Here is a 13,011-nt window from a genome sequence, read left to right as displayed (position 1 = left end):
TGAACGTCATCACATGTGTACAGTCCAGTCGATCAGGCTGGTTACTCCACCCATATCATGTTATTTCAAAGGTTTATATAGAAACTTATAAAATATATAATATGCGTAGCGCCCTCTTCAGTTCAGAAAGTGGACTGGGAAATTCCAAATATAGAATATGGTATTTCCAAGGCATACAAAAAATGAGTCATAATTAGAAAGTTCTAGTAGGTTACGTGGGAAAGAATTACAAAAGTATATTGTAAGCTGTGCTCATATCACGAAATAAAACAAATAAACAAGGCCAGGTAAGAAATATTCAGTCAATCATACTTTAAAATAAAAACTTGAATAAATAAAGCAGCTAGGCTCGGCCATGCCAGCCAATGAATAATGGAGATAACTCCATGCCTAGCCTTGGCTTGGAGGCTAGACCATGAATCCACACTATTATTATGTTATTGTTAGGTGTAAAAAGGTATGGTATGTCACTGCATATAAGCCTATATTTATAAAGTATATATACATATAGGGCATATGTAATACGTCTAGGGTAATTTGCGTCAACCGGCAAACTGCATTTATTCTGGTGTTTGGCGGCACATGGTGCAACTCTTCTCTGGTTGACCGTGCCGATACAGGAAGTTATATACTGTTAATACATAAATAGAAAATAATAAATTACATTATTATCAGTTGATTAACACTTCCGTATCATTTCCTCCTCCATATAATAGTCACCATATCTTTATGTATTTGACATTTTAGATGTTTGTAGAATGACATCATCAAGAGTGTTCTGCTTGAATCCTGTTAAACATGATCAGAATGCTGCTGCTGCTACTAGTCCAGTCATCAAAGAGTTGCAAATATTGAATAATCGATCCATTCAACAAATAGCATGCAGCAATCACCAAACTATCTTTGTTCTGACTGATGGAACAGTTTACACATGTGAAAATGAGGAGAAGTCTACTCCAGGTTTGTTTTTTCAATAAAAATTTGTTTTAAGGCAAATCTGTATACTATACACAAAATTCCCTGTCCTAATTGTATGCATTTCCTCCCAGCCTATTATGAAAGTAAATATGTAACATTTTCACAGACTTGAATGGGAAATCAAAATTATGATCTCTTCACATAAAGATTAATTTACCTACCATAAATCCTGAAAAATGTTGCTTGTGTTGTACATGATTTGTGCAATTTTAAATTGATCAATCCCCTTGAGCGGAGGGGTTATGAGCTAATTGGGCATGTATAATAAAATAGATAAAATTATTATTATAAAGTAGGTATCTACGCTCCACAGTCGGATGGAGTATTTTTGTTTTAAAATTTTATTTTTATTACAAAATTGTAGTTTCCAAGTTAAAGTGCAAGAAAATAACGTCGATGAGAATTTTCCCTTTATGCCTACGTGATTCCTTGTATACTTTGTGATCAAAATTAATGCAATGTATCAAATTGCGCAAATCTATTAAATCAGGCATAACAGTAAAGTATAGTTTTGTCCTCTTTTTTTGCAGATCATGTCTCTTCCCTGGATACATTTGTCATTGTACAAGCCGCCTGTGGGGATACACACAACATTGTCATAAGTGACAAAGGTCAAATTATAAGCTGGGGTCGTGATTCTGAAGGTCAATGTGGTCATGGTGAAGTGCATTTGAAGAAGAGAACAACACCAAAGTAATGCAACAATTTTTATTCATTTGATAATTTGAAACATATATGTTTACCCCCTAATATTTAAAACCTCATATATTCCTTTTGTTTGCTTTTATTTTGCAGAGTAATAAAGTCTTTATCCAATGAAGTCATTATTCAAGTGGCCTGTGGAGCTAAGCACACATTGGCTCTTGCAAAAAGTAATATATTGAATTCAATAATAAAATAAAAATAATCATGTGAAAATTATTATAAATTAAGTATATAGAAGTATCTAATTACTCACTAGAATAAAAAAACAAAAATTTAGTCACATATTTTTTATATGTGCCCTACCAATGCGCTACTTAAGTTGTAATTTATGACATTAACATGAGCATATATTTTTTGAAAAAACTCTCAATTTATATGTTCAAATTATATGTTTTTTTATAAAATAGTAACCCGTTTTTTTATGAAGGTGGTAAACTATATGCATGGGGTGATAACAGTTACTGGCAGCTAGGCTACAGCACTACTCAAGACCATTGTGCCATCCCTACACATGTCTCCTGCTTGGCTGGGTTACCTATCCAACAAATATCCTGTGGTGGCAACCATTCCCTTGTCTTAACATTCAATGGCAATGTTTTTGGTTGGGGATGCAATAATTCTAATCAACTCGGAGAATATGATGAAAAAAGTAAGTAATTATTTTCATTAAAAATAATGTATTGATACATCTTCTATTCATCATGCTGCATGTTTAAACCTTTATTATTGTTTCAAATAAAAAAATATGTCCCAAGAAGATACAATAAAAAACTTCCATTATAAAAACTTAAATCATGCCTGTACTGTATATTGGTTTGACAAGAATGTTTTTGTTTAATGGTTTGATTAAAGACACCTTCCCTACAATTTGTGACGTTTTTTTAAAATAATACATATATATTACTTTAAAAACATTAAATCAGGTCATTCCTTGTCTTAAATGTACGTTTTATGGTAAATTATGATAAAAAGTGAGAAACAATTAACTACCTAAGTAGCTCGCGGCGATTGACCTCTCGTGAACAGTCTTTAGGCCTAGCCTAGCTAGGCTTAGTTTTGTAGGTAAACATCGGTAACGTACGAACATCGAACTCTAGCTATATACCTAGCCTGATGTTGTATAGTTACTGCATTAATTGTCTTTCTATTTTTGCCACACTCTGTTGATACAAATTTGGGAAAACCCGGTATTTTTGCTGAAAAGTTAGGAGTCTTCCATTTGTTTTGGCCTCACGATCGATCGAAAAGTGGGTGAATTACAGAAGAAAAACAAAAATATCAATCTGCGCACGGGATTTATAGCAGGCCGCTATAATTATTAGAATCGACTTATTTTCACATTTTTAACCATTTAGAGATGAACAAATTTATCGAAATAGGACCATATAGTATTATTTTTACATTAAATATAGTTTTTGATCTTAAATTAGATCTAAAAAACATAGGGAAGGTGTCTTTAAATGATTTAGTTTCTATTGAACAATGCTACAGAATTATTGATTGATCATTTACTAATACTAGGATTGATATACTGTATAGGCTTATGATTGTTTTTATTACTAAATTTAAAAAATTGTTTTTTTAATATAAATTAAAAAGAGCTTATTCTTATCTTTGCATCATTATGATGATGTTATATTTGCAAACAATAAATAGGCTATATTTTGTATATTATTATATTAGGTTGCAAAGCTTACATTGACACCACTGAAAAACAACTACCAAAGCTGCCTGCTTTTCAGGTAGGTTATATACTATTCTCACCTGATCAAACACTATCCATGATTTACCATGCATGGCATAAATATAGCCAACAACAAAAAAACTGTTGATAATATATTAACACAAAATAGGTAGGATCAAGCTTAGTCGTGGTGCCATGATAACTTGATCTGATTTGAAGTGGAAACCTACAAGTAAAAGAAAATAAATTATAGGAACTAAGGAATTTTATAATAATTAATAATTTCAAACCTTTATGCTGCACCACTACCACATGATTTGGTCATGTAGATAAATAGTGAATACTGAAAAACTTTATTTGTCCATTATCATAAGATAAACTCCCTTTTTAAAACTTCAGGCTGTAAAAACAGAGAAAGATACAGTTTTAGTGGGTGGTGTGTCAAAATTGATAGAAACCCACTTACAGGCTGTATCAGGTATGCCTGAACATAGGAATAAATCGTTTGAGGTAAACCATTTTACATTATTTATTTGTGTTATTTTACAACTACTGTACAATGATTGGAAATTGTAATGTCCCTGTTATTTTGTTGCATCGGTAAATTTGTTGCATTATAAATTCATTGTTTATTGAAATATAATGACAGAATCTGTTGTCTTGTTCAATTGTTTGCCTTTAAATTGAATGTATTAATAATTAATAGATACATTTTTCTTTTTTCATAGGAGCTTAGGCATGAATTCAATTTCAGTAAGTACAATGCAGTACGATTTCTCACAATAATTTTCAACTTGCATTTCAGTCAAAATACACAAAATCTATTTTTTGGAATATGGATCATTAGCTTATACAATACAACATTGACATTTGATATTACAATTTTTTTAGTTTCAGCTTCCACAGTGCCACACAAATTAGATTTCCTGAAACAAATAACCAGCATTTCTTGTGGACACAACTTTTCAGTGTTTCTTTCAAAGGTATAATAACTAAAGTTTAAACATTTTAAATATGAAACTAAATAATGTAATTCGTACAGTAAATAAAGCTACATTTACACTTAACCTTGATTAAAACTCTGGGATGTTTTTTTTTTAAAACCATATTTAATGAGGGTGATCCATCCAGCAATTGGTGATCATTTGGGACCCTCATGTAAGGCAATGGGAGTTAATGTTAATTAGTTTGGCACAATTTACATTTTGTACAATTTACATTTTGTACAAAATCCTAAATAAATTCTAAACACCACCCATTTTCACGATTTTTATCTGAGGTCACTGGACTGGAATCCAGGTTCAGTGTGAATGTAACTTAAGTGTATTGAAACCATAAGAAGGATTTAAATGACACTACCTTAGATCCTTTCTAATTTGGTATCCAATATAGCACGATTACAGTGAGTCTTTATTGTATTTCCAGGATATACAAGTTTGACGAGAATATTCAAAAAATGTATCAATTATTGTTTTTGTTATTTCTTGCATGAAATATTTAGAATGGGGAAGTTGTAAGACTAGCTAAGGATTTGAATCAAACTTGGAATGAAAACATAGCAGAGATACACAAAGAAAAGGACAAAACAATCGTTTGTACAAAGTAAAAAATAAATAAAATACAATTTTTTTAAAGAGATATTTTAAAGGTTTTTTGTTCCTTTTATTTAGCAGCAGTGACTTTATGTTTAGTGAATATTTTCATTTTGAACAATTTATGAAAGTATAAAATTGAATGATTATATTTAAGATATAAAAATAAATATTAATAATGTTGACACTCTGTTTTGCCTTAACAAAATTTCAGATGGCACTCTGTGATATTGACTGGGGATAAATTGTATGTATTTGGTCTAACATCAATGCATGATCCTCACTCTGCTGTGTCCAATGATGATGACAGCTCTATGTTTGTATACGATTCTTTGTCCAGATGTATTACTGATGCCACTGGCACACCTGATACTGTTAACATCAGCAATGTATATTGTGGTGGACTCAATACCTGCTATTTAGTAACAAATGGATCTGTGGTATGTGCATGACAAACCTTTCTATGTAATGTCATCATCATCATCAGTCGAAACATTTCCATTTATTTATACTGTATCATTTGCAACAAAAAAAAACAAATATACATAGATGTATGTGTGTTATTCTGAGAACACATTTAAATTTTTAAAACAGAGCAAAGTACAAATATAGCACAAAAAACCCCAAAGTCACATCACTAAATTCATTGTCCTATTGATGCTGGATAAAACTATTGATCACCTGTTTTCTTATATTTTCCAGTCAAAAAAGAAGAGTATATCGGGTAGAAATAACCAGCTACCTGAAATGATCTACCATCTAGATAAAGGTGTCATAACAGAACTCGAACCGCTGACGAGTGCTAATCTAAAACTAATTCAAAATATATTTTCATCAGCAGAATGTTTGAATAATGCTTTTACAAGGTATGAACAAAATTTTGGCAAACCTTTTCCGACATCCACTTCTTGTGCATTTTTCAGTATCGTTTGTAACTTTGTCAACGACCGCCTTAGTAATATCTGTTATAATATGATACTTTTCCAACCAACTCTGTGTTAATAATATAAAAAATGAAATAATACTGCTTCACATTTAGTATAAAATTATGTTTTCCCTGTGTTTACTACCACTTTTTTTAAAATTGTTTCAAAATCTAATGTAATGTCCACCTAGCTGAAATAAAACATAATTTGTTTAAAATCTATTATAGTGATCGGTTATGTAATGAAGATAGCTCAGGACTTGATCTTTCTAAAGCAAGAAAGGCTTTAAAAATGTTGTCAGAAAAACACATCGTTCTAAAGAAGGTTAGTTTTCAATTTGTTCTTTTAGTTTAGTTTATGTAAGCCAAGTAAACCACAACTAATGCGACTAATAAAAACTCAAAACTCAAACAAAGCAAAGCTTTGAAGTTCATTTATTCGGTCACAGTCACTTGGTTAGTATTTGGAAGGAGGGAAGGAATCTAGGAAGGGAAGTACTGCCCAATATCCACCCAACCCACCCCATGCAATACAATGAAATTGAAAAAAAAGCATTTCTTAGCGATAATTGGAGTGCAAAACAAAACCAGGCCTACTTCCAATGTTTTTTTCAAGCTTAATTATTTATTTCCATGCTATGATCTATGAGTATTAGTTATAAATAATTACAAAATTTTTCTAGATTGATCACGCAATAAGCAGTCAACTGTGTCCAACACTTTTGACATCACCACTTGATGTTGAAGCACTTTGTGTCTACATGATTCTATTGGAATGTCCCACAATGCAGTGCCCAGAATTTTACCTTAAATCTATCTTGGCTGTTGCTGAAGCATTGTGTAATCTTTCACCTAAAATGTCAAAGGTCATTGGTATGTGTGTGTTTCATAGTTAATTGTTACTGTATACTGTACATGTATCAGCAGCATTTATAATTAGTCAAATTGAATGAGTGACTTACATTTTTTTAATGTGTTGAACTAATCTTTCTCAAGTCACTCTAAGAGTATAAGAGTATCTGGTTTTGAGAAAGTTGGCCATGATGCTAAAGTTCTGACCCAGTCTGCAAAGTTTACAATAACCATAAATTTACAAACCAATTAATATTATTTTGCATCAGTTGTTAAAGAATGAAAGAAGTTTTTTATAACAATAGTAAAAAAAATATTTTACTTTTGTTTTTATTTTAGATACATGGATTGGAAATTTCTCGCCTCCAACCTTCCAGCATCTGTTAAGTATTTTCAAGAATGTGGTTGTGCATTTAGTGATGAAGCAATTAAGTGCTGTTATGACATTAATATTCACAGACGAAATGAATATATCAATTCCATTAAATATGCTCAAGAAACTTTATAAGGTAAAAACAATAACTTGATTGAATAATGTAACTTGAAAGACAATTGGCCATTAACCTTTCATCTCTATCAAGTTATCTACAAATTTATAAGCCTCTGCTGTGGATTTGAGAGGATGCCTTTTGTGGCTGGATTAAATACTGTACTGTAACGAATGAAAAGAAAAGATTTTGTGGCTGAAACAAAACAAAAAACATTTTTAGTTCTATAAAACAGTAAAAAAAGAGTGTTTGAATCATTGAAAAAATGTGGTTTAAAATTTATCAATCTTTTTATTTCATGAAAAAGTGCTACTTGAATTTGTTTTTTACTAGATAAATGAAGAAATGGAAGAAATTGTTCCTTATGCAGCATTCTATATTCCAAAGTCTAAAAATCTATTGATGTGGTTGAATATGAACATGTTGGTAAATTAATAAAAGCTTTTCTTTCTAATAGTAGTAGTAATAGTTTAAGGTAGATTTTCCTTTATGAAAGCAATAAAATTATAATTCTTTTTCCATTTCAGGTTAAAATTTAGTGTTTTTTTTAAATGTTGAGTTAGATGCTCACAACACCTGTACTAGGAACGGAATGCTGTTATGTGGATTTTTGTCTAAAATGTTTATTATTTTTTTTAAATAAACTATTTATTTTAGAGTCCATGTTTAAACTTGATTGATTATCCATTTGTTCTGGAGAATGATGTAAAAATGAATTCAATCATACAAGATAATATTCTACAACAACAGGTAAGTTTATAATATGATTAAGATTAAATAATGACAAATGTCTAAGATTACATAAACACTTTAAAAAAAAAATAGTTTAGTTTCCACCAATGACATGAAATGTTTTTGTTGGCTTCATAATATAAAAGTATTAATATATCCAGGTGTATTTCGTAGTAGCTGCTGGAGTATTGGGGGTTTTTAATATCAGATTTTTCATATAAATATGGGCAGATATGATAAATCTAACTGATGCCATTTTACAGCCCCCACCTGCACTAATGTTTCATTTGAACCAGTGAAAAGATGTATAATCTGAGACATATTAGGATGAAAATGAAGTTATACACCAATTAAAATGTTTTAAAACTAATGTTAATTTTGTCTTTGATTGCAGGCAGCTATGGATGAACAAATACAACTGCAAATATTCCAACAGCTTGCATTTACTCCAATGTTCAGTATGCATATGCATCCAGCATTTCAGCACCTACTACACTTACGCATTACAATTGAGAGAGAGAACATTGTCGGAAGTGCTCTGGAACAGCTAAGAAGTGTACTTAAAGAAGACTTCAAAAAGCCACTCAAGATTCAATTTGATGGGGAACCAGGAGTTGATGATGGTGGGCCTTGTAAGGTAAGGTGTTGTCATTTCATTTTTGTAACATTCATTCATAACATTATATTGAGTTGATTGATTGTTATAGTTGATATAAAACTGAACCATGTCCCAACAAAAATTCCTATTGCATTATCTATTTTATTGTAGTTAGTGGCTGAACAGCCATTTGACATTAGCCAGCAGGGGTATGGATAGTGATTATGAAAAGACTACTTGCATCATGATGTCTTCTAAACATTGAGATTAGCTTAGCATGATGTATTTATTTTCTACAAATAAAGAGACTACTAAACTATAGTGCATAATAGTTTGAACTAAAACCCAGCTAATTGTTTTAGTGTAATAAAATGCTGCAATTAAATTGAATCTGTTATTCTTACTCAACATTTTGTAGGAGTTCTTTCTGCTGATTTTCAAAGAAATCCTTGATCCAAAATTTGGGATGTTTAAGGTGTTCAGCAAAACGGAAAGGATTTGGTTCAATCCACAGGTAAAACTTAAGATACCAATGATAATAAAAAATAGTAAGTACAAAATAAGTGTAATTGTTTGTACAATCATGTTCTTTCTAAATTGGATTTTATCAGTCTTTTGAAGATAACTCAGTGTTTGAAATGGTTGGAATACTGTGTGGATTAGCAATCTACAACCAAGTTATTGTGGAACTTCCATTCCCCTTGGCACTCTACAAGAAACTTCTCAATAAGTAAGTGACTTACTTTAAGTTTTCTATGAAATATTGTGATTAAATTCAATATTTATAAGGTCATCAGGACAAAGTCAACAAAAAAAAATGTTATTAATTTTCTCTAGACCTGTGTTTCTATCAGACCTCACTCAATTAGACCCAGATATGACTTCCAGTTTGGAAAATATCTTGGATTATGATGATTGTGATCTTCAAGATGTTTTCGGTATCTTTTTCCAGTTTTCATCAGAATTCCTTGGAGATGTATGCACTATCGAGCTGAAGGAAGGAGGAAAGGATATTCCTGTCACTTATGAGAATAAGTTAGTTGCGCATTTTGAAACATTGTACAAATGCAATTGAATACAATACTATAATTATAACAAAATAAGCAGATATATTATATCAATATACATCTACTTGATACCTGATTTATACTTTATTTTAGGCAAGAGTTTGTAGACCTGTATATTGATTGCATGTTTAACGAGTCGATAAAAGAGCAGTATAGTGCTTTTGCAGAAGGGTTCCATCAGGTCTGTGGAGGACCAATACTACAGATGTTTCATCCAGAAGAGCTTATGTCATTGGTTATTGGCAATGAAATCTACGATTGGGAAGAATTTGAAAGTGTATGTGGAGTCATCATTTTTGTTTTACTTATTCAGACATTTTCAAGCATTTCTGTATCTTGTAATGCTGTAAGATCCAATACATAATTTTGTTTCTTTTTCTCTTGTTTTTTTTTTTTATTATTTGATCTTCTCTATTGTTGTAAACATCAACAATTTCTCTGCCACAGTTCTGTCAAATTATGAAGTTTTGAAACATTTTCTTTTGCAATATTATATTTCATAAAATACTATACAATAATAACAAAAAAAATGTCTTTACAGCTGGTGGAGTACAAAGGCCTTTATAACAAAGAGCATAAAACTATCAAGTACTTTTGGGAAGTTTTCCATGAACTCACACTAAAAGAAAAGAAGAAATTCTTAGGCAAGTATATATTGTGATAATAATAATAAATAATAAATATATGATAAATAAAGAATTGAAATAAATTGGTCTTTTTGAAGTGGCAATTCCTAGTGAGTTTACCTCTGATAAAATTATGAATAAAAGTGCATAGATGAGAATATCTTTTTTTCTGGTATTTATGTATAAATTTTAATATTACTCTTGTGGACATCAGGCATGGCTATTATGCATAGCACACTTGTATCTTGTGGACATCAGGCATGGCTATTAAGCATACACTTGTATCTTGCTTCGTCAGAGAAAACCTACAGTGTATGAATATTAAAGTTCTTTTCTTTCATTCCTATTTTTAAAATAGATTCGTAAAATTGGAATTATATTTATGCAATGAAAAAGTATAAACGAATCTAAAAACTATTATAATCCGAAATGGTATTGTTTACTTCTTTTTCTCTTGATTATACTTCCAGAATTCTTGACAGGTAGTGATCGGATCCCAGTGCAAGGAATGTCTCAGTTGAAAGTGATATTCCAACCAGTATTTGGAAGTACAGACTTCTTACCAGCGGCTCACACTTGTTATAACTACCTTGACTTACCAATTTATGAAAGCAAAGAAAAAATGAGAGAGAAGTTGATGATGGCATTGGAGCATGCTCATGGATTTGGATTGCTGTGATTGAACCAGCAGTTAAGTAAAGTTTGAAAGGGCTTTCGAATGCCAATGGATTTAAACCACTGTGATTATTTCAACTCATTCAACAGATACCCTTTGCCTATGTCTGGTTTTCAGAGTCATGTTAAAAAGAGTATGCATATTAGAATTAGTTTGGTTTCTTAGAGTTTCTGGGTTTTGGAAGAATGTATCTATCCTATATTATATATGGTGGTTTGAAGGTTTTTGATTGGAAGAATTAAACTGAATTTTCTACCCTGCTGAGGGTCATTATATGCCCACGACAAACAGGTCAGACTAGATAAATCCACCTACTCTTTATGGAAAAATTTTCTGTACTATTTTTGTGTAAAGTGTAAATGATGAAGTACATGTACAATGTAGAGAAGACCGAAAGACCGGGCACCAGAACAATGCTAACTCTATTATAAGTGCAAGCTTGGTATAATAAACCAAGCCTAGAAAACCAGAATCACCAGGATTTTCGTAGAAATAATTAAACAAATATCAACCCAGATTTTTCATAGAAATAATTAAACCAATATCAACCAGGATTTTCCTAGAAATAATTAAACCAATACCAACCAGGATTTCCTTAAAATTAAACTCATTTTTAGCTTCAAAATACTTGCAAGTGTTGCTAACATACACATTAATTTATTTGCTTATGGAGGTATAAACTAGTTATTATAACACTTTAATGTTTTAACCATATTACATCAGTGTCGGTAGGATAATATTTATTTTAATACAGTACCAGGTGTTTATAACCCTGTTATTTTATCATTATGTTACATTAACATTTTGTCATTGTCATCCATTATATACATTTATTTATATACATTTATTTATATATCTGTATGGCCAAATTTCGGTAAATAGGGCATAACTTCTAGAATTTAATAATAAATGAAAACTTATATAGCGCCGGTATCCTCCACCCATGTGGCGCTCATGGCGCTTTGTGCATTAACAACGTGCGAGAACATCAGCGAATAGCGACGTCTTTAGGTTGGTCTTGAAACTGTTTAGACTAGTTGAGCATTTAACTGTTGCTGGTAAGCTGTTCCATACACTTGCGGCCGCAACGTAAAAAGATCTCTGACCCCACTGATTTTTCGCTCTACGCTCTTGAAGAAGGTTTTGTGACAATGATCGTAGGCCTCTGCGGGATGATTCGTAACGATCCACAAGGTCAGATAAATAAGCAGGAGCACTGTCATTTAGGATCTTGAATACAAACAACGCAAGTTTGTACTTAATACGTTGTTGAACAGGCAACCAATGCAAATCCATCAGGACAGGAGTTATGTGAGCGTTTGATTTTGTATAAGTTACAATTCTAGCTGCCATATTTTGCAAGCGCTGCAAACGTTGTATTTGAGATTTTGGTATGCCAAACAACAAGGCATTACCAATGTCAATTTTAGAAGTGACAAATGAGTGTACAATCAATTCAGCTGTTTTCTTGTTAAGATTACCGCGAATACGACCAAGGTTCCTCATCGATATGCATGCTGCTTTGGATACAGTTGTTATTTGTGCTTCCATAGTGAGATTACTATCCAGCATGATTCCCAGATTCCGGACCACCGATGAGGGAGCGATGTTAGAGTTTCCGATTCTGATATGTGTGATGTTGATTTTGGAGATGTTACATTTAGACCCGACGATAATAAACTCTGTCTTTCCATCATTCAACTTTAGGTAATTTGTTGTCATCCAATTGCGAACATCTTCTATACAGGCTTCCATCTTACTGATTGCTGCAGCAACATCCCTTTGCACTGGATTTACTGACACATAAATCTGTGTATCATCTGCATAGAAATGGAAATGTAGACTGTGTTTGCGAATAATGTCACCAAGGGGAAGCGTATAAATGGAAAACTGGCCAGGCCCAATTACTGACCCCTGTGGTACACCATATTCCAGGCAAGCTTCATCTGAGAATGCATCATTGATACAGACTAGCTGACTGGAACCAGTTAAGAGCAACACCATTTATGCCAATGCAATTTCTCAGACGGGTTATCAGTCTTTGGTGATCAACTGTATCAAACGCTGCTGACAAATCCAACAACACCA

The 13,011-nt window shown here is 31.9% G+C and overlaps 1 protein-coding gene across 1 annotated transcript; it reads left to right on the top strand.

Annotated features, from left to right (window-relative positions):
• Positions 1–125: 125 nt before the first annotated feature.
• LOC140052323 (probable E3 ubiquitin-protein ligase HERC4) lies at positions 126–11,765 on the top strand. Its single transcript, XM_072097831.1, has 24 exons — positions 126–287; positions 748–960; positions 1,509–1,671; positions 1,774–1,850; positions 2,111–2,332; positions 3,367–3,425; positions 3,767–3,877; positions 4,096–4,120; positions 4,259–4,350; positions 4,869–4,969; positions 5,174–5,399; positions 5,662–5,825; positions 6,113–6,209; positions 6,568–6,757; positions 7,076–7,245; positions 7,558–7,650; positions 7,882–7,974; positions 8,351–8,593; positions 8,973–9,068; positions 9,166–9,284; positions 9,392–9,589; positions 9,715–9,898; positions 10,163–10,265; positions 10,718–11,765. Exons 2-24 carry the CDS (start codon positions 759–761, stop codon positions 10,924–10,926), a joined length of 3,237 nt encoding a protein of 1,078 aa, XP_071953932.1. The 5' UTR covers positions 126–287; positions 748–758; the 3' UTR covers positions 10,927–11,765.
• The last annotated feature ends 1,246 nt before the right edge of the window (positions 11,766–13,011 follow it).

This window comes from Antedon mediterranea, chromosome 6 (assembly GCF_964355755.1).
Source record: "Antedon mediterranea chromosome 6, ecAntMedi1.1, whole genome shotgun sequence".
NCBI classification, from domain to species: domain Eukaryota; kingdom Metazoa; phylum Echinodermata; class Crinoidea; order Comatulida; family Antedonidae; genus Antedon; species Antedon mediterranea.
This window is presented reverse-complemented; position numbering and strand designations above follow the sequence as displayed.

What these genes read in the sequence shown, in the direction of transcription:
- LOC140052323 (XM_072097831.1), top strand. Translation starts at nt 759, where the DNA reads ATGACATCATCAAGAGTGTTCTGCTTGAATCCTGTTAAACATGATCAG. An exon ending in CAAAGCTGCCTGCTTTTCAG is followed by an intron (nt 3,426 to 3,766) that starts GTAGGTTATATA and finishes TTAAAACTTCAG; the next exon opens with GCTGTAAAAACAGAGAAAGA. An exon ending in ATAATATTCTACAACAACAG is followed by an intron (nt 7,975 to 8,350) that starts GTAAGTTTATAA and finishes CTTTGATTGCAG; the next exon opens with GCAGCTATGGATGAACAAAT.